Here is a 20281-nt window from a genome sequence, read left to right as displayed (position 1 = left end):
GGAGGAAGACCTATTTAAGCTAAGCAATTAATTTTAAATAATTTTTACAAATACTAATTCAAATAAGGAGTATGTATTTTCAGCGCAAACTATGACTACCAGCAGTAATAACAACTTATCAAGATCACCTCTATCATCTATTACCTATGAATACATGGGTCTGAGATGAGAAAGTGGAACACTTCCTCCATGCCGTATCTGTATCACATGTTAAGGATAGGAACATAAGCTAATGCCTTCCATTCTACTGTGAGAAAATAGTAACAGTCACACAAATAAATCACTGAAATACAAAGTGACAAATGCTGCCACAAGTATGAAATATAGTATATCTTTAATTAATATCTGAAGTACAGCAAGAGAGACTCAAAGAAATACTATAATTAAGTACTGGTAACATAAAACAATCAGAGTGTTCAATGGTATGCCTGAAGTGCTATTATCAGGGTCTTGGCAAAACTCATTCCCATCCTTCTGTTGCAAATTGCTCTAAGTTCAACACCACTGTAGCGACATAGAAGGCACAGACATCTCTCTCTCAAAAAGTCCCCCACCCAAGATTCTTCACTCCAAATTGAAGAGTGATTTCCTCAAAATAAGCAGGGCTTATCAATACACTAGAAGGGGAAGGCAATACTGCATGGTGTTAAAAGCAAAAGGTGTCTTTTCAACAAATGGTGCTGGCACAATTGGACATCCACATGCAAAAATATTAATGCAAGCACAAACCTAACATCCTTCATAAAAATTAACTCAAAATGTATCACAGACCTAAATGTAAAACATAAAACCATAAAACTCTTTAGAAGATAAGAAAATCTACATGACCTTGGGTATAGTGATGCTTTCTTAAATACAACACCAAAGGCATGATCCATGAAAGAAACAACTGATAAGTTGTCTTTTGCAGAGCAGAAGTTTTTAACATTAATGAAGTACAATGTCAAGAGAATAAGAAGACATACCACAGAATGAGAGAAAATATATGCAAAAGACACATCTGATAAAGAACTGTTGTCCAAAATATATACAGGACTCTTAAAACTCAACAATAAGAAAACAACCTTATTTTTAAAAAATGGGCCAAAGACCTTAACAGCACTTTACCAAATAAGTATGTGGACAACAAGTAAGCATATGAAAAGCTGTTTAAAATGTTATCTGAAAAAAACAAATTTAAGCAACCATGAGATACCACTACACATACATATTAGAACAGCCAAACTCTGGAACACCAGCAACACTAAATGTTGCGGAGTATGTGGAGGAACAGGAACTCTTACTCATTGCTGGTGGGAACGCAATATGGTACAGCCACTTTGAAAAACAGTTTGTTGGTTTCTTATAAACTAGACACAGGCTTACCATATGAGCCAGGAATTGTACTCCTTGGTATTTATCCAAAGGAGGTGAAAAGTTGTATCTACACAAAAAAACACACATGGATATTTACAGCAGTTTTATTCATAACTGCCAAAACTTAGAAGCAACCAAGATGTCCTTCAGTAGGTGAATGAACAAACTGTAGTATACCCAGACAATGGAATATTATGCAGCACTAAAAAGAAATAAGCTATCAAGCCACAGAAAAACCTAGAGAAAACTTAAATGCATATTTAAGTTTTATTTAGTTTTACCAAATGAAAAATGTCAATCTGAAAAGGCTATATACTGCATAATTCTAACTATACAACATTCCAGGAAAGACAGTAAAAAGATCAGTGGTTGCCAGGGCTTGGGGAATGGGTGAGGAATGAATAGTTGGAGCACAGAAGAATTTTAGGGCAGTGAAAACACTCTATGTTACTATAAAGATGGATACAGGTCATTATACAATTATCCAAACCTGCAGAAGGTATAACACCAAGAATGAGCCTTAAAGTAAACTATGCACTTTGAGTGACTATGATGTGTGAAAGTAGGTTCATCAATTGTAATGAACGCCCCACTCTGGTGAATGATTATTAATGGAGGAGGTTGTGCATGTATAGGATCAGAGGTATATGGGAAATCTCTGTAACTTCCTCTCAATTTTGCTGTGAACCTAAAACTGCTTTAAAAAAAAATAAGTCATATGCGGACACATCTGGGTTCATATTTTTTTTTTTAATTTTTTTTTTTAACGTTTTATTTATTTTTGAGACAGGGAGAGACAGAGCATGAACAGGGGAGGGTCAGAGAGAGGAACACAGAATCTGAAACAGGCTCCAGGCTCTGAGCTGTCAGCACAGAGCCCGACGCGGGGCTCGAACTCTTGGACCGAGAGATCATGACCTGAGCCGAAGTTGGCCGCTTAACCGACTGAGCCACCCAGGCGCCCCTGGGTTCATATTTTAACTCTGCCACTTACCAGATATCTGACCTTAAGTAAATCAATTAACCTCTCTGATCCTCAATTTTCTCATTTGAAAAATAGGGGAACAATAGTATCTGATTCTTAGGATTGGTGAAGGAAAGCCTACAAGTACAACTGTTATAAATGCATGCCTGGCACCCACTTATGGTAACTATTACTCTATCATTATTATCATTATTATTCTTATTTACTGTATAGAATTAACTCTTCTGAGTTAAGTACAGATACATTCAAAATCTATCCATTTTACACCTTTTATTGGCAAAGTCTTCAATAATACTAGGTGCTAGCAAGGTAAATAAAGTGATTTTTAAAAGACAATTTGGGCAAAAATTTAATATAAATAACTAAAATGCTATGATTTTAAGTAACTAAAAGATAACCTTGTTAATTCAAGTAAGATTCTAATTAGTGAAATACATAGGATAAACTTTATGTTCCCATTTAATAAGTTTCCTTTGGTGTTATACACAAAACGTCCTCTCTTCTAAGATTACATAAATACTGAAAAACTATCAGAAAGAGTCCGTATGCGTGTATCTAAAGAGACAACATTTAAGAGACCCACTCATAATAACAACACCTCAAGACCCAGTGCTAATATCATCCTCAATGGGGAAAAAATGAGAGCTTTTCAAGAACAAGGTCAGGAACAAGACAGGGAGGTCCACTCTCGCCACTGTTATTCAACACAGTATTAGAAGTCTTAGCCTCAGCAGTCAGACAACACAAAGAAATAAAAGGCATCCAAATCGGCCAGCAGGAGGTTAAACTTTCACTCTTTGCATGACACGACACTCTATACAGAAAACCCAAGATTCCACCAAAAAACTGCCAGAACTGATCCATGAATTCAGCAAACTCACAGAATATAAATCAATGCACAGAAATCGGTTGCATTCCTATACACCAATAATGAAGCAACAGAAAGAGAAATCAAGGGATCAATTCCTTGCACCAAAAACCATAAAATACAGGATAAATCTAACCAAAGAGGCGAAAAATCTATACACTGAAAACTACAGAAAGCTTATGAAAGAAATTGAAGAAGACACAAAAAAATGGAAAAACATTCCATGCTCATGGGTAGGAAGAACAAGTATTGTTAAAATGTCAATACTACCCAAAGCAATCTACAAATTCAATGTAATACCTATCAAAATAACACCAGCATTCTTTAAGGAGCTAGAACAAACAATCCTAAAATTTGTATGGAACCAGAAAAGACCCCGGATAGCCAAAGCAATATGTAAAAAGAAAACCAAAGCAGGAGGCATCACAATCCGGGACTTCAAGATGTATTACAAAGCTGTTATCATCAAGACAGTATGGTACTGGCACAAGAACAGACACTCAGATCAATGGAACAGAATAGAGAACCCAGAAATGGACCCACAGACCTATGGCCAGCTAATCTTTGACAAAGTGGGAAAGAATATCCAGTGGAATAAAGACAGTCTCTTCAGCAAGTTGTGATGGGAAAACTGGACAGCGACATGCAGAGAAATGAACCTGGACCACTTTCTTACACTATACACAAAAAACTAAACTCAAAATGGATGAAAGACCTAAATGTAAGACAGGAAGCCATCAAAATCCTTGAGGAGAAAGCAGGCAAAAACCTCTTTGATCTTGGCCGCAGCAGCTTCTTACTCAACATGTCTCCAGAGGCAAGGGAAACAAAAGCAAAAATGAACTACTGGGACCTCATCAAAATAAAAAGCTTCTGCACAGCAAAGGAAACAATCAGCAAAACTAAAAGGCAACCAACAGAATGGGAGAAGATATTTGCAAACGACATATCAGATAAAGTTAGTAACCAAAATATATAAAGAACTTACCAAACTCAACACCCCCAAAATAAATAATCCAGTGAAGAGATGGGCAAAAGACATGAATAGACACTTCTCCATAGACAACATCCAGATGGATAAGTGACACATGAAAAAATGCTCAACATCACTCATCATCAGGGGAATACAAATCAAAACCACAATGAGATTCCACCTTACACCTGTCAGAATGGCTAACGTTAACAACTCAGGCAACAACAGATGTTGACGAGGATGTGGAGAAAGAGGATCTCTTTTGCACTGCTGGTGGGAATGCAAACTGATGCAGCCACTCTGGAAAACAGTATGGAGGTTCCTCAAAAAGTTCAAAATAGAACTGCCCTATGACCCAGCAATAGGTATTTACCCAAGGGATACAGGTATGCTGTTTCAAAGGGGCACATGAACCCCAGTGTTTATAGCAGCACTATCAACAATATAGCCAGAGTATGGAAAGAGCCCAAATGTCCATCAGTGGATGAATGGATAAAGAAGATGCGGTGTGTGTGTATGTGTGTGTGTGTGTATATATATATATATATATATACACACACACACACATACACACACACACACACACACACACATGTATACATATGGTGGAGTATTAGTCAGCAATAAAAATGAATGAAATCTTGCCATTTGCACCTACATGGATGGAACTAGAAGGTATTAAGCTAAGCGAATTAGAGAATTACAAATATCATATGATTTCACTCATATGAGTACTTTAAGATACCAAACAGATGAACCTAAGGAAAGGGAAGCAAAAATAATATAAAAACAGGGAGGACAACAAAACATAAAAGGCTCTTAAATATGGAGAACAAACAGAGGGTTACTGGAGGGGTGGGAGGGGGGATGGGCTAAATGGGTAAGGGGCATTAAGGAATCTACTCCTGAAATCATTGTTGCACTATATGCTAATTTGGATGTATATTAAAAAAATAAATTAAAAATACCCCAAGAAATAAATTAAATAAAAACAGGAAAAAAATAATAACGCCTACCCAACCCCCAAATCTAGTAATAAATTTAATAAATGTAGAGGATCTGCATGAAGATAACTATGAAACCTCACAGATAGACATAAAAGACTTGATGGGAATGACATGATATATTCCTGGATTTGGCAGTTTTAACAATGAAAGATTTCAATTATCTCTAATTTAATACATTATTTTTTTTTAATGTTTATTTATTTTTGAGAGAGAGACAGACTGGGAGCAGGGGAGGGGGAGAGAGGGAAGGGAGACACAGAATCTGAAACAAGCTCCAGGTTCTGAGCTGTCAGTACAGAGCCTGATGCAGGCTCAAACTCATGAATTGTGAGATTGTGACCTGAGCCGAAGATGGACGCTTAACTGACTGAGCCACCCAGGCACCCTTAATACGTTAGTTTTAAATGATCTAAATGAAAACATTAACATTGGTTTTGAGGGAGTTTGGGGACGGTATGGCAGCAGAGGAAAAGGGAAGGCACGACTCAAAAATTCAAATGAAAGGTAAAAAAAAAAAAAAAAAAAAAAAGAGAGAGAGAGAGAATGGTGCAGATATATTTTAAAATACCAAGTAATGAGACTTCTCCCAATATATTTTGTAAAGTACTACAAAATGAAAATTAAAGGGGCGCCTGGGTGGCTCAGTCGGTTAAGCGTCCGACTTCGGCTCAGGTCATGATCTCACGGTTCGTGAGTTCAAGCCCCGCGTCAGGCTCTGTGCTGACAGCTCAGAGCCTGGAGCCTGTTTCAGATTCTGTGTCTCCCTCTCTCTCTCTCTGACCCTCCCCCGTTCATCCTCTGTCTCTCTCAGTCTCAAAAATAAATAAACGTTAAAAAAAATTTTTTTTTTAAATGAAAATTAAAATAATCTATGATGTAAGGGGCAGAGATGAAAAAAAGAATAAGATGTTTGTATATGATCATGGTAGCATTTCAAATCAATGGGAAACGATAGATTATTCCATAAATGTTGAAGCATTTGAAAAGAATAAAGCTAAATAAAGTTAAAGTTAAAACACTCATATAAAATTATGATACATATGATCACAATTTAAAAGGTGAAAGTAATAGAAGACACAATAGCTAAAAATTTACAAATGTGAACATAACAGTGCATTAGCTTTTCAATCTCAAGTCTTACGTTTTTATATGCCTTGCACTCTGTTTCTTATCCTTTCCTAAAGAAAGCCTGAAATCTCAACTATTTTTAGATGGTATGCATGTTTGCTACTATGCTTATGTGCATGCCTTACTCTAGTAGATCACCATATTACGGTGGGTAACTTTCTTTTAATTTTTTTAGTTTCCTTCTTTCCATGATCAATGTTCATATTCTTATTTGCTACTGCCAATCAGATGTGTTAAGAACAGAAATAGGAATAAAAATAAATCAGTTAATAGAATATGTCAGTTTATAAATCATACCTGCCAAACTGTAATAGCAGAAGGGTCTTAAACATGGTACTGATTATTTTAAAAATAAAAGAAATATCAATACAAAACAAAAAAAAAAAAAGAAGAAATATCAACAGAGGTCACTGTTCTCTAATAAAAGGAGCGACAGACAACTTAGACTCCTAAAACCTTGGGATTTTCCTAACAGAAGACACTTGATCTGATTCTCAGTCTTTACTGGTAAAATAGTAAATATTTATTCCAAAAGGTATTGTTAAATCAGTTAAGATTGTGGATTTTACGGTACTTCGTATTTTTAAAAAATTAGATCAACAAAATGAAAGAAAGGTAAAAGGGGAGGGGAGGAAAGGGGAAAAGAGAAAAGCAAGGACTAAAATCTGGTGCCATTTAGCATAGGTCCAAGTTCAGTTTCCCAAGACTATCACTATATTTCAAAAGAGTAATTGATACTCAAAATGATAAATACCATGGTGGCATTATCTTGGCTACTTGCACTTCTCTGGTCCACAACTATTTTCCAATTGGTTCTCTAGACTTATGGTGATTCTATGAGCTACTTGATAGCTGTTCAGTAAGTTAGTTTTTGGCTCAAATCAATCAGATCAAGTTTTTGTTATTTCAACTAAGAACTCACACAAAGGTCAGGACCAAAAACAAAGTTACACCTCAGATATGTTAGCCACAGGTCCTGCACAAATAACACTGAAAATGAAAAATGTGGCTGTAAGCCTCTTATGTAGAGCAAAAGAAGAAATATTAGGAATTACCTACCTAGGTGGTTGTGAAGTGAAGTACACATCAGAATCATCCAGGGAATTGCTTCAAAACATACACCCCCATGGTTCACAGAGGATGAAATACAATACCCCTTAAACATGGCTCAACCTCACTCATAATGAGAGAAATGATATTTACAATGACACCAAGATACTACTATTTTTTTTAAATAAATAAACATTAAAAAATAAAATTATTTTGAGAGAGAGAGTGAGCCCGAGTGGGGGAGCAGCAGAGATAATCCCAAGCAGGCCTGTGCTCTCAGCACAGAGCCTGATACAGGGTTTGAACTCACAAACTATGAGATCATGACCTGATCCAAAACCACGAGTCGGACACTTAACCAACTGAGCCACCCAGGCGCTCCCAAGATACTACTTCTTCCCTAACTGTCAACAACCCAGAGCTTGATAACATCTTTTGATGAAGCTATGGGGAAATAGGCACTCTCTTAGATAGCCGGGAACACAAAATGGTACAGACCATATGGAGAGGAATTTGCCAATAAATGGCAATATTACATGTGTCTACTCCCTGACTCAGCAATTTCATTCTAGGAGTCTATCCTAAAGACACATGAGCAAAAACAAGAAATGACATTCGCATAAATCTTTATTGTAGCACTATTTGTAATAGCAAAAGAATGGAATCCTGATGTCCATCAACAGGAGACTAGTTGAATTAGCTTTGGTAGGTCTATTCAACAGAGTACATACTATGCAACAACAGAAAGGTATATATCCTGCTATGGAGCAAGCTCCAAGATAATACTGTAAAATGAAGAAAAGTGCCTAAGAAGTGGGGGTTGGGAGGAGAGATATGAACACATATACTATACATATCTGCTTAAATTTTCAAAAAGAAGCAGGGGCGCCTGGGTGGCGCAGTCGGCTGAGCATCGGGCTTCAGCTCAGGTCATGATCTCATGGTTTATGAGTTCGAGCCCCACATTGGGTTCTGTGCTGACAGCTCAGAGCCTGGAACCTTTCAGATTCTGTGTCTCCCTCTCTCTCTGCTCCTCCTCTGCTCGTGCTCTCTCTCTTTCTCTCTCTCTCAAAAATAAACATTTAAAAAAATTAAAAAAACAAAAAGAAGCAATGGAAAAGCAAACTAAAACTAATAAAAATGTTTATGTACATTTTTAGGTAAGGAGAGAAGGGGGAGGAGTGGCATGGAGTAACCAGACCTCTCCAAATATACCTTGATTTAACAGTTTTAACTCCAGAACTATATAAATGTTTTACATGCAATAAACAAAAATAAAAATAACTGAAAGCAATAAGCCCAACTGATTATCAACTTGGTGATATAACCAAATGGGAAACTATTTTAAGTTACTTTGAAACATGGTATCCTGACTATACACCCTAAGGAGGGAAACTCACAAAGAAATCATAAACTGGGTCTATTGTTTTTAGTAATTTTAATGTTGCCAATCTGTATGTGTGCATTAGGATAAAACAGACATAATTATGTTAATGTCATCTGGAATTAAGATTTTGATTTTTGGGTTAAGAGAAAGAGAGATAGAAATATAAAGTCAAACAAAGTAAAAATATCATTTTTCTCCTTTTAGTGGAAAATGGTATGTAGAGACTAAAGCCATTTTGAATTTGAAATATCAGCATGAACTCAGGATTTGGTTTTTGCTTTCTAAGACATAAACATTTCCTAGCCCTGGTCACTGAAAACCCTAGGAACAACTGACCTCATGCATAAGTACCATAGGAATTACAGTATCTTCTTACAGTATCTTCTCAATCCCACCTCTCCTGAGGCAAATACTGGTTCTGATATTCTAAGCACAGAGCTGCATACACACATTTCTCCTTTTTTATATCCATATGGTTGTATACTATGCACACTACTCCACATCTTTCACTTATTATTTTAGAACGTGGTTCCTTTGGGTACCATGTATTTATTTCATTTCATTGTCTAACTAGAATTCCACTGCCAATCTTGCTATTATAAACTCTCTTCCCTCCCTCTCCCTCTCCCCAATATATATTTTACCTCCAGGAATTTTTTATCTTGCAGTTATTTATATTGTTGATATATAATGAATGAATTCACCTGCTAACGAAGACTCTCTAATCTTCTGCAAATGCTGTTCCCTCTCCCTCTAATGCTCTTTGCTTCCAATCTAATTTGAGATGAATTTTGACTCCTCCTGCAAGAGTTAAAGTGTTATGCTCTGAGTCCTTCTCTTACCCTATTCTCCTGTGTCTGCAGGCCATCTCCGATCCCAAGCAGAGTAAAGACACGTTCCTCTAAGTTCTCACTGCATCTAGTGAATAATCCTCTGTATGATAATTGTCCATATAAAACAAACCTGCCTTAATACTACACAGTAAATTCCTGGAAAACTAGGGCCTTATGTTTTCTTATATGTAATCCCAATTAAATTCTGGCCAATAACTGGATGGCTAAATACATGAAAAACAGCCTTCAGCATCCTTTCTACTCTAGTAACCATTTAAGAACCATTTCAATGATGTTTTTTCTAATACCCAAATTTTCCCACTACCAAAGAGGATATATCTTCCCTGCATCCAGCACAGGGTCAATAAATATTTACTGAATAAATAAAATACTTTAGAAGGTCTCTACCTTTAAGGCCTATTGCAACAAACATACCACAGTATGAAACTAAAAGAAAAGACACTTATGGAATAAGTTTGCTGAATTGCGTATTAAAAAGGAAGGTTCAGCAGGGAATTGCTATTTTAAGTTATTATGAAAATAACTTACCAGTTACCTGTAACTGTGACCTCCCACTGTGGTTATTACTAGTATCAGAACGTGGTGAAGCAGTGGCCATGTCCCAATATTCAGCTTAAACCTATTAAAAAGTGTATTCAGGTGTTAGACAAGGGAGTGTAATTTTCAATATGATTAAAACAGTTTAAATCAATTAGGAAACTATACCTAATACAATATTTTCAACTCATCAAATGACATATTCACATTGTCTTCCATTTAAAATGAAAACTTAGTACTATAAGCATTAAAGAAGAATATGGCCAATAAACCAAATTTAGGTCAATTTGGACAAAATAAATGATGATACTAAGAATCCAGCGTTAGTCTATAAAAAAAATAAACATACAAATAGTTTTTATTATATAAGATATACTTCATTTATTTACTTGCTTACTTATCTGAACCACCTAAGTAAATTGGCATTTCACCTTTTAATACTTCAATGTGTATTTCCTAATACAAAGCTCTTAAATAACAAAAGAACAACGACCAAATTCAGGGATTTAACCAGTACATTACTATTCTCTATTATACAGTCCATATTCTATAATTTTGACTGTCACAAACAAGGCATTATCATATTTTTTCACTATAGGACCTAGTTCAGATTTATATATTGCATTTGTTATCCTGTCTCCAGTAAATCTTACATTTCTTTATATAGTTAATTTTTTCCATGTTCTACTTCATTCCTTCACCTCAGTTTTTACTTTTTAGGTAAAATACAAAGCTGAGCTACTTCACCTTTTTTCTCCATGGCAAATATTTTAAGACTAAATTTCTATCCACCTTTAACCCACTAAAGGAAGGATAAAATGGAACATTCTAGTCAAGATGAAGAAAAATTAATGAACATAATGTTTATCTTGTTTTTCCCTGTTTGTAGTCTTTTTTATGCTCCATTTAGATCATTCCCCCAAATTCAGGAATCTAATACTCTCAAAATCATCATACTCTCTCTTCACTTATTTATAGTTGCATATATTATGTGTCTGTATATATGTGTGTATGTGTATAAAAAGATAAACAGTTGGGGCACCTGGGTGTCTCAGTCAGTTGGGCGTCTGACTTCGACTCAGGTCATGATCTTGCAGTCTGTGAGTTCAAGCCCCATGTTGCGCTCTGCGCTGACAGCTCAGAACCTGGAGCCTGCTTCAGATTCTGTCTCTATCTCTGTCTGCCCCTCCCCTACTCTCACTGTGTGTGTGTCTCTCTCTCAAAAATAAAATAAAAACATTTAAAAAAATTTAAAAAAAAAAGATAAACAGTTGCTTACTATTTGATTAATTAACTTTGGTTAACATTTATTCACAGATTCTGCAACCTCATCTAGGCCAATGCTGTTATTCTGCAGGTGAGAAAACCAACTCAAGGATTACATCACCTGCAGGTATGTCAGGTGTCATATTCACAGAAGAAAATCAATGGGAATAGAAACTTTCAATAATCCATGGACAATGAAGAAAATCAATGGTGAAGGTTTGAAACTGAAGGCTTTTAATTTTAAGTAGCTGGTATACTAAATATTTTGAAAGGTCCTCCTGCTTCAGTGTAAAAGATCCTGGATAAATTAAAACCAGTATAGTTTTCAAACACTGTTATATTTTCAAGAATATAATAGCAAAAAAAAAACAAACAAAACAAAAACCATAAAAACAACAACAAAAAAACCTTTTAACTAAGCTGAAATATAACAGCGAGTAGTAAGCAAAAAATACATTTTTTTTAACTAGAATATTGCCCTGGATGTGCATGCTGATAGCAGCACTGGGATCAAGAGATAAAGCACTCGGTCTGTTGCAAGGTAAGGGAGCAGAGACTCCCACAAGAAGCAAGGACCCAAGTCTGCTATAACCTGTAACACAGCAGAAACATATACATATGCTCGCAGGAATGGACCCCAATTTAAGCCACTGTGATTACCCAAGATAAAGAGCAATCAGTTATGAGCTTACGGTTTAAAAAAAAAAAAAAAAATCAAACTTATAAGAAAACAAGTCACCATGAGTAGAAACAAAAAATAATACTCTCTGAGCCTACATGGACTTTACATATTATGATGATTAATAGTATAGATTAAGTATAAATTTTAAAAATTTAGTTTTAAGAATAAAAGATAAAACACGGTCAAGCAAAAAGACTTGGAAAAATAGCATTGCATATTTGAAAAAGAAACCTGACAGAATTTGCTTAAACTCTTTCTTTTAGAATGGTTTCAGATTTATACAAGTTGAGAAGATAATGGAGCTCTCATATACCCCACACCCAGCTTCCATGTGGGGTATATAAAAACTCACATCAGTATGCCACATTCGTCATAACTAATGAGACGATCTCAATATATTATTATTAAATTCTATAGTTTATTCAGACCAGACAGAACTTAAGAATCAGTAAATTTGAATATAAATCTGCGAAAGTCATTAACAAGTAAGTACTGAAATAAACAGATGGAAAATACCAAAGAAAGGCTAAAAGACATGAAAGTAATTTGACATATATTTCTATTCATATTCCAGAAAATGAAGGAGAGAAAGTGACTTAATTTTCTAGAAACAATGAAAGACATTTATCCACAATTCTAAGAAATACAGCATGCATATATGTACATATGTGTATGTGTATGTGTATGTGTATATGCATATGCATATGTATATGTATATGTATATGTATATGTAAAAGAGGTGGGATAAAAATAAAGACATTCACATATGGCCACACAGTAGTGAAACTGCAGGACACCAACAAAGGACCATGTTAAAAGCAGCCAGAGAGAAGACATTACAAAGGAAGAGAATAATGTGACAGAATTCTTAACAACAATGAAAGCATAGAAGGTACAACAAGCATACCTACAAAGAACTGAGACAAAAATTATTCAACCACTAAAACTCTCTTTGGAGAATATGGAAGACATTAAGACATTGCCAGAAAAAACAAAAGAGAGTTTATCAACAGTAGATCTTTACCTTAAGAAAATCTAAAGAACATGTTTCATATATGAATAAAATTACCACAGAAGGATGCTCTAAGAGGCAAGGGAAAGATGGGCAAAGAAATTGGTAACCATACAAGTAAATCTAAATAAATATTGTCTGAGTAAAATAACAACAACATTTTATTATAGGAGCTAATTATGTAAATCCCTTGCAGAGGGATTATAATCTGGTTTAATTTTAGACTGCACTGCACTCTCAGCAGAATTTCAAGGGCAATCATAAAATAAAAATGACAGTATAATTTCCAAGCTAGTAGAGTAGAAAAGAATTTAAAAAACCCAAGAATTCAACTAATCCATAAAAAGTCTAGACAGATTTTTAAAAGCATAAATAACCAGAACTATCAGAAAGCACAAAGAGAATCCAAATACAGAAATAATCACAACAAATATATATGGATAATTTCAAAAAAGACACTTACCAAGTAAAGATACTGACAGAATTTTTAAAAATATGGAAAATAACATATGAGACAAATATAAACAAAAAGAAAGGTGGGATTAGTTATAAAGCAGACAAACAGCATTATTAAGGAGAACAAAGAAAATGACAAGAGGTTCAATTCAGTAAATAGACATAAAATTTTTAATTTGCATGTTTAAAAGAAAATACTCCCCAACATAGCAGCCTCAGCAAAAAAGAAGGGGAAGACCATTTCCCCAACAGACTTTCTGGCTAAGGATGACAGCACTGGTGGCGGAAGCATCCCTGTCTCCAAACCAGTAAGTGGGACTGATCTGGAAGATGTATCAACCACTTGATACAGTAATGATAACAGCATGTATAAGGCACCTCCAACTAATCACTGCATCCTGACCACTGCTCTACAGGCTGCCTGGCAACCCATTATTGACCAGAGCCATCTTCCCAAATTGCTACTCTATACCACTTTTCTAGGAAACACAACTGGTGATGTGACAGAAGTCTCCATTAAGGAATTCTTTAGAGAATTAACTATCAGTGCAGTGCATTTACCATGTGAACCCAGCAACTCAAAGAGATTGAAAGGTTTTGACTATGTGGAGTTTGAGAACTTGCCTTCTTTGCTCAATGCCCTCAATGAAGAGTTTCTGGTTAACAAAATTCCAATGGATACTCCTGATCAAGCTCAAGTTAAAGACAAGGATGGTTTTTCTTCTGGCTGAGGAAGAAATCAGGATTCTCAGAAAACATCCAAACACACAGCTTGGATGACTACCTAGAAGAGGTGATGACAGCTGTGAAGACAAATATCATGATCATTATGGAGGCCAGGATTGCTAAAATGACCAACACAGCAGAGACTATGATTGAAGCTATGGCTCCAGGATAAACGGCAGCAGAAGTGAATGTGGTAGTGGCTACTAAGGGATGATGACTACAGAGGGAGTGGGACCACCATGAAGACCAATATGATAGACATGATGGTCAGTGAGGAGCTCCAAAGACAATTATTCTGGGGATGATTAGAGACATGATGACAGAGGTCTCTCCCAAAGAACCAAACTGAATCTAAAGCTGCAGAGTATTCCTAAGGAAGAGGACTCCTTGGCTGGCACCTCCCAGTTTAGTGGAGCAGCTTCTATGTTTGGAGCAGCAAAGCCTATTGACCCAGCTATAGCAGAATAATAAGAAGTAAAAAAGCAGCTACAGAAGGAACAGGAGACAATGCAGCATCAGTTAGATGAACCCAAACTAGAATGACAGCCCTAGGAGAGACACTCAAACTGGCAAGGCAAAGAAACTCCAGAACAAGAATGGTCAAGGACAGGAAGTGAGTCATCTCAAACTGGGACTTCAGCTGCATCTGTCAGAAGTCAGAGCAGGATGCATGAAGGAGAGAAAGTGAGATGTCTGGAAAATAAAATAGTAAGGCAGAAGACTGCCACTCTCCAACTTCTAATCCACCCAAACCTGATTAGCTGCTGAAGGTAATGCTGTCCCCTCCATTAAAAGAGGAAGCTTGGTGAAGTGCTAATCCTTGTGCTGATTTCAGAGCTCAAACAGAGCAGCAATCTCCTACAAGGCATGGGGGGAAAGTAGCTCCAGCTCTATCATCTCAGGAAGGATGAACCTGGGAAGATGAAAATAAACTAGATGGGGTGAGTGTCCAAAAAGGTAGAAGTGGGAACTCCAGCATGGCCCAAGATAGGAAGGGAACAAAGACAAATGGAAGGAGTCTGAAAGGAAACATGCTAAAAGGATCAAAATTCCAACTCTGCACCTGAGCCAAAGACCTGAAGAATCCAGCCTATAAGTGTAGTACTGAAAATATGCCGCTCTCTCTGATGAATAAGATTAAAATGAGGGGAAAGGATTATTCAGAATAGACCTCTACTTCCTGTGCTTTTTCCTACTCTTACTGCCCTGAAACATTCCTAAGCAAATCAAATATTTATCCAGACAAAATAAAATTCACCATCTCTTGGCAAGGGAAAAAAAAGCCTCAAAGGATTTTTAGAACTACAATATGAAACTGACATATTGGCATTGTCATGGGTGATTTCAACACACTCCAATTTTTCATAGGCCAAAAATAAAAATAAAAACAAAATGAATAAGCAGAACTTAAACAGAATCATATACCAAACAATTAGAAAATAAACATTCTTGGGGCACCTGGGTGGCTCAGTTAGGCGTGCAACTCGATTTTGGCTCAGGTCATGATCTCAAGGTGGCAAGATCAAGCCCCGCCCAGGTTTCATATTGGGCGCAGAGCCTGCTTAAGGTTCTCTCTCCCTCTCTCTCCCCCTCTGTGCTCACTCTTGAAAAAGAAAGAAAGAAAGAAAGAAAGAAAGAAAGAAAGAAGAAACATTTCTCAAGCATATATGAGGCATACAGAAAACTAATACATATACTGGAAGCTAATGAAAATCTCACTGAATTTCAAAGAATATATATCAATCATATTGTTCCCAAGCTTTGATCATATACAATTAAGTTAAAAAATCAATAATGGAAGAAAAATTTTAAAAAACACAAATAGAGAAAACAAACTTCTAAATATTTCATAGGTTAGAAGAAGTCATGCTGAAAAATTAAAAAAAAAAAAAACAGGAACTGGAAGGTAACAAACATACTATATAAAAATTTGTGGGATACAAGAAAAGTCAACTTAGAGGCAAATCTATAGCCTTAAAAACTTATACTAGGGAAAGAAAAATGGTTGAAAATTAATAATAGGTCAATCTGTTAAGTTAGAAAGAAATTAACAGCAAAAACCCCAAAAAAGTATGGAATAATAAAGAACAGAAACTGATGAAATAGAAAAAAGGTGACAGAAAGAATCAACAGAGTCAGAGTTCTTAGAAAACACTAAAACAGGGGCACCTGGGTGGCTCAGTCAGTTGAGTGTCTGACCCCACCTCAGGTCATAATCTTGCAGTTCGTGATTTCAAGCCCTGTGTCTGGCTCTGTGCTGACAGCTCAGAGCCTGGAGCCTGCCTCAGATTCTGTGTCTCCCTCTTTCTCTGCCCCTCCCCTGTTTGTGCTCTCTCTTTGTCTCTCTCAAAAATAAACAAACATTAAAAAAATTATTTTAATAAAAGAACACTAAAACAAACAAACGCCTGCCAAGACTGATAGAAGGTAAATAAAACAAGATAAACAAGATAAAATAAATGAAATGAAATGGGAGCCCCAAAATAGACCAAGGTATGTAAGGACATCTCATGTAACAGACATAACAATGCAGATCTGTGGAAAAGAGGGACTACTAAATAATACTGAAATTACCTATATGGAAAAATTAAATTGGATCCTCACTTTACATCATATACAACATCAATTCAAGATAGACTAGTGATGTACATACGAAAGGAAAACTTTAAAATTTTTAGAAGAAATTAGAGCAGAAAACTGTTTTGTGCCCTCCCAGAACAGAAGGATTTCTTAAACTTACTAACCAAAAAAGCAAAGTGTAAATATTTTTACTATGTAGAAACCAAGAACTTCTGTTTATCATAAAATATTATAAACAAACTAAAAGACAGTCTATAAATTGTAAGATATTTATAAAACATAAAGCTGATTAAAGATTAGTATTTAAATTATATGAGAACTTCTATAAAAAATAAGATAAAACAACACAAGTAGTCAAATGGGCAAAAAGCCTGCACAGGAATTTTATAGAATAAGGAAACTCGTAAGGTCAATTTGTACATGAAAAGATGCAGAATCTTATTATTCATCACAGAAACTCAAGACCACACGAAATGTTATTTTTAAACTCACTAGAATGATAAAAACTAGAAATGTTGACAGTACCAAATAATAAAAAAAAAAAAAAAAAAAAAAAAAGTAAAGCAATGGTGGCTCTTATACACTGCTGCTAGGTGTTTCATTTTTTTTTCAAATGTTTATTTTTGAGAGAGAGAAAGAGCGTGAGCATGACAGGGGTAGAGAGAGAAGGAGACACAGAATCCAAAGCAGGCTCCAGGCTCTGAGCTGTCAGCACAGAGCCTGATGTGGGGCTCGAACTTACGAGCCATGCGATCATGACCTGAGCAGAAGTAAAGGCTTAACCAACTAAGCCACTCAAGTACCCCACTGTGACTAGGTGTTTAAATTGGTAAAATCCTGCTGGTAGGTGTTAAAATTGGTACAATCACTGGAAAACAATTTGGCATTATCATATAAAGTTGAACATTTGCATATCCTTCAATGAACAATTCTAGATATATAATACGAAAATTTTTTTACCTGTGTGCCAAGTGTAAACATACTTCAAAATAACAACAAAAAAACCTGATACTCAAATGTCCACTGGTAGAAAAATGGTTAAGTTAATTAGGCTAACTCAAATAATGGAACATTATACAGCAATGAGAATGAATGAACTACAGTTGCAGGCAACAACGTTGAATGGGTCTTAGAAACGTAATAGTGAATGAAAAAAAAAAGACAAATGGAGTTCTGAGCCTCACTCAGTCCCACCTTTAAGATTTAACACTCTCCACTGAGGTCATCTTCCTCTTACTCAGTCCCACGTCTAAGATTTAACATTCTAAACTGAGGTCATCAAGAAATACTTCCAACTCTTAAACACAAAGAAAAAAGAAATGAATTCTTTTGGCAGCTATCATGACTTCATCTTTTGCTATGCAATTCCTTTGAAAATGCCACACTTCCATGATTGAAAAAGAAATCCAAAAACATGGTGGCATTGTGGATTCTGAGTCTCAAATGCTTATACAATCAACAAACTGAATGAAGCCCATTAAAGAACTGCTAAGGTCCAAAGGCAATCAAATGACAAACTGTCACTCTTCCAAGGAGTACACTATGAATCTAATGGAAACATTTCTGCACAAACTAAAGAAACTAATATGTGAGAATACTTCTGCTATATTTCTGTCCTCTGGATAAGGCACTTCATTTTGTATATGGTGAGGCAATAAGCACAGCCCAAAAGTAAGTCTCCATGATTATTTAATTATAAATATGAATGTGCACACTGAAATTTTCCTGTGTATTCTTTTATGATACTTGAATATTTTCTCTGGAATGTATAAAGATTTGTAAATTAGGTTTTCCTCTATACTAAAATGCCTTTTGTGCAAGGTTTACAAAGGCTATAAAAAGAACATTTATTATACTCAAAACAAAAAAAAAATACATTTGTGGTAATGCAACTAAGGAAAAGAAGAGATAAAAAAATTGGAATAAAAAAAAATTCAGAACAGCAGTTACTTCAGGGATCGGAGAAAGACAGGACCATGCAGTTACAGACGTGCTCACAGGTAGCTCTTTAACTGTGTAGGTACTGACCTACTTCTTAAGTGGTTGGTTCCCAAATGTTTGTTTTTATTATTAACTTCCATATATTACATATAATCTGGCATGTTAAAATTACAGAACTTCTAAAAATTTAAAGAATGCATGGAAGGCAAGAAAGTAGGTAAAGTGTAGATCACTAATCCATCGAGTATGATGTCTATAGCCTGCGAGGGAAAAAAAAGGGAAAGGCATAGCTGTCACAGATGATGTGATTAGTCTTCCAAGAAAAAGACACTTCTTCCTCTGAACAATGGATGAGGGATCTAAGGAAAGGTGAAGATGTTAATTCATTTGGAAGCAGATTAAAAGAAAATTGAGGGACTTTATTAGTCAATTAGATAGAAAGGTAACTGCAGAGCAAAAAAGATAAACAGGCATAGGGTTTGTTATTTTGAGTACATGCTTCTGGTAATCAGTAACTGCAAAACATGACAGAAATGGTTCAAAAATGGTACCATTTTGCCTTAAAAGGAACACAGCAAATAAAATGATCAATTTCAACATACGATTAGTTCCCACACTTAACAACATAAAGTTGAATGACACTTAAAATACAATGCACTGCTATATATATTCTTTAATCCGGTATTACAATAACATTGTATGAGTAGGGGGGGTACTAGTCTCATCTTACGGATGAGGAAATTGTGCCTCAAAAGTGTTAAAAGTCTACAATCATATTTTGTTATGACAATATAGGTCTAGATCAGTATAAGTAACTGTCAATATGTGGAGTTAAGAGTGTTAAAATATAGTCTTACTCAAAAAAGAAGTTGCTAATCACTTACTATGTACCAGGAGCTGTGCTAGACACTGGGGATATAAAGATGAGTAAGACAGGATTCCTTCTTTCAAGGAGCTCATAGTCTAGTGAGGAGACAAACCTGTAAACAAATAAATACCTTTCAGTGTTACAGTTACTAAAATAGATGCAAAATGTAAAGTAGAACATCTGGGGCACACAAGAAAAAGTGGATAATCCAAACTATTAGAATCAGGAGACAGTTCACAGAGAAGGTATCTTTGAATGAACTGTGTCTTCCTTTGAATGAACTGTTTCTTGAAGTATAATTCTCCAAGAGAAAATTACAGAAATTATGGTGCATTCAGAGAACTATTAGAATGGCTGGAGAATGGAAGGTAGGGATAGTGTCAAGTAATAAGGTTAACAGGCAAACTGAGTAATCTAAACTGCACAGGATCCTATGGAATAGTTTACATGGTATTCAAAATATACCAAGCGTAGTAGTTTAAAGTTTATCATAAAGGTAACTGATAAGACACCAAAGGGTTTCAATAACAAGAATCACATTTGAGGGGAATAACTCTGGCAGCAGCAGGGTTAGATCTAAAATATTGAGTTTATCTGAATCAGAG

The 20281-nt window shown here is 35.6% G+C and overlaps 1 protein-coding gene and 1 pseudogene across 5 annotated transcripts in view; one reads left to right on the top strand and one right to left on the bottom strand.

Annotated features, from left to right (window-relative positions):
- WWP1 (WW domain containing E3 ubiquitin protein ligase 1) overlaps positions 1-20281 on the bottom strand; it is a 136815-nt gene that overhangs the window by 93370 nt on the left and 23164 nt on the right. For 3 of the 5 annotated variants that reach the window (XM_047841805.1, XM_047841809.1, XM_047841808.1), the window contains exons 2-3: positions 19693-19788; positions 10137-10227 (exon numbers count right to left, since the gene is read on the bottom strand). In XM_047841805.1, the coding sequence (XP_047697761.1) occupies positions 10137-10206 (70 nt within the window). In that variant the 5' untranslated portion in view covers positions 10207-10227; positions 19693-19788. Of the gene's footprint in view, positions 1-10136; positions 10228-18061; positions 18086-19692; positions 19789-20281 lie in introns of those variants that run through there. The other 2 variants (XM_047841807.1, XM_047841806.1) reach the window with 2 other exon arrangements.
- Positions 11895-15456, top strand: LOC125156658 (eukaryotic translation initiation factor 4B-like; annotated as a pseudogene).

The sequence above is a fragment of the Prionailurus viverrinus genome, chromosome F2 (genome assembly GCF_022837055.1).
Source record: "Prionailurus viverrinus isolate Anna chromosome F2, UM_Priviv_1.0, whole genome shotgun sequence".
Lineage (NCBI taxonomy): Eukaryota > Metazoa > Chordata > Mammalia > Carnivora > Felidae > Prionailurus > Prionailurus viverrinus.
The sequence above is the reverse complement of the archived record's forward strand: the minus strand, read 5'-3'. Positions and strand labels throughout refer to the sequence as shown.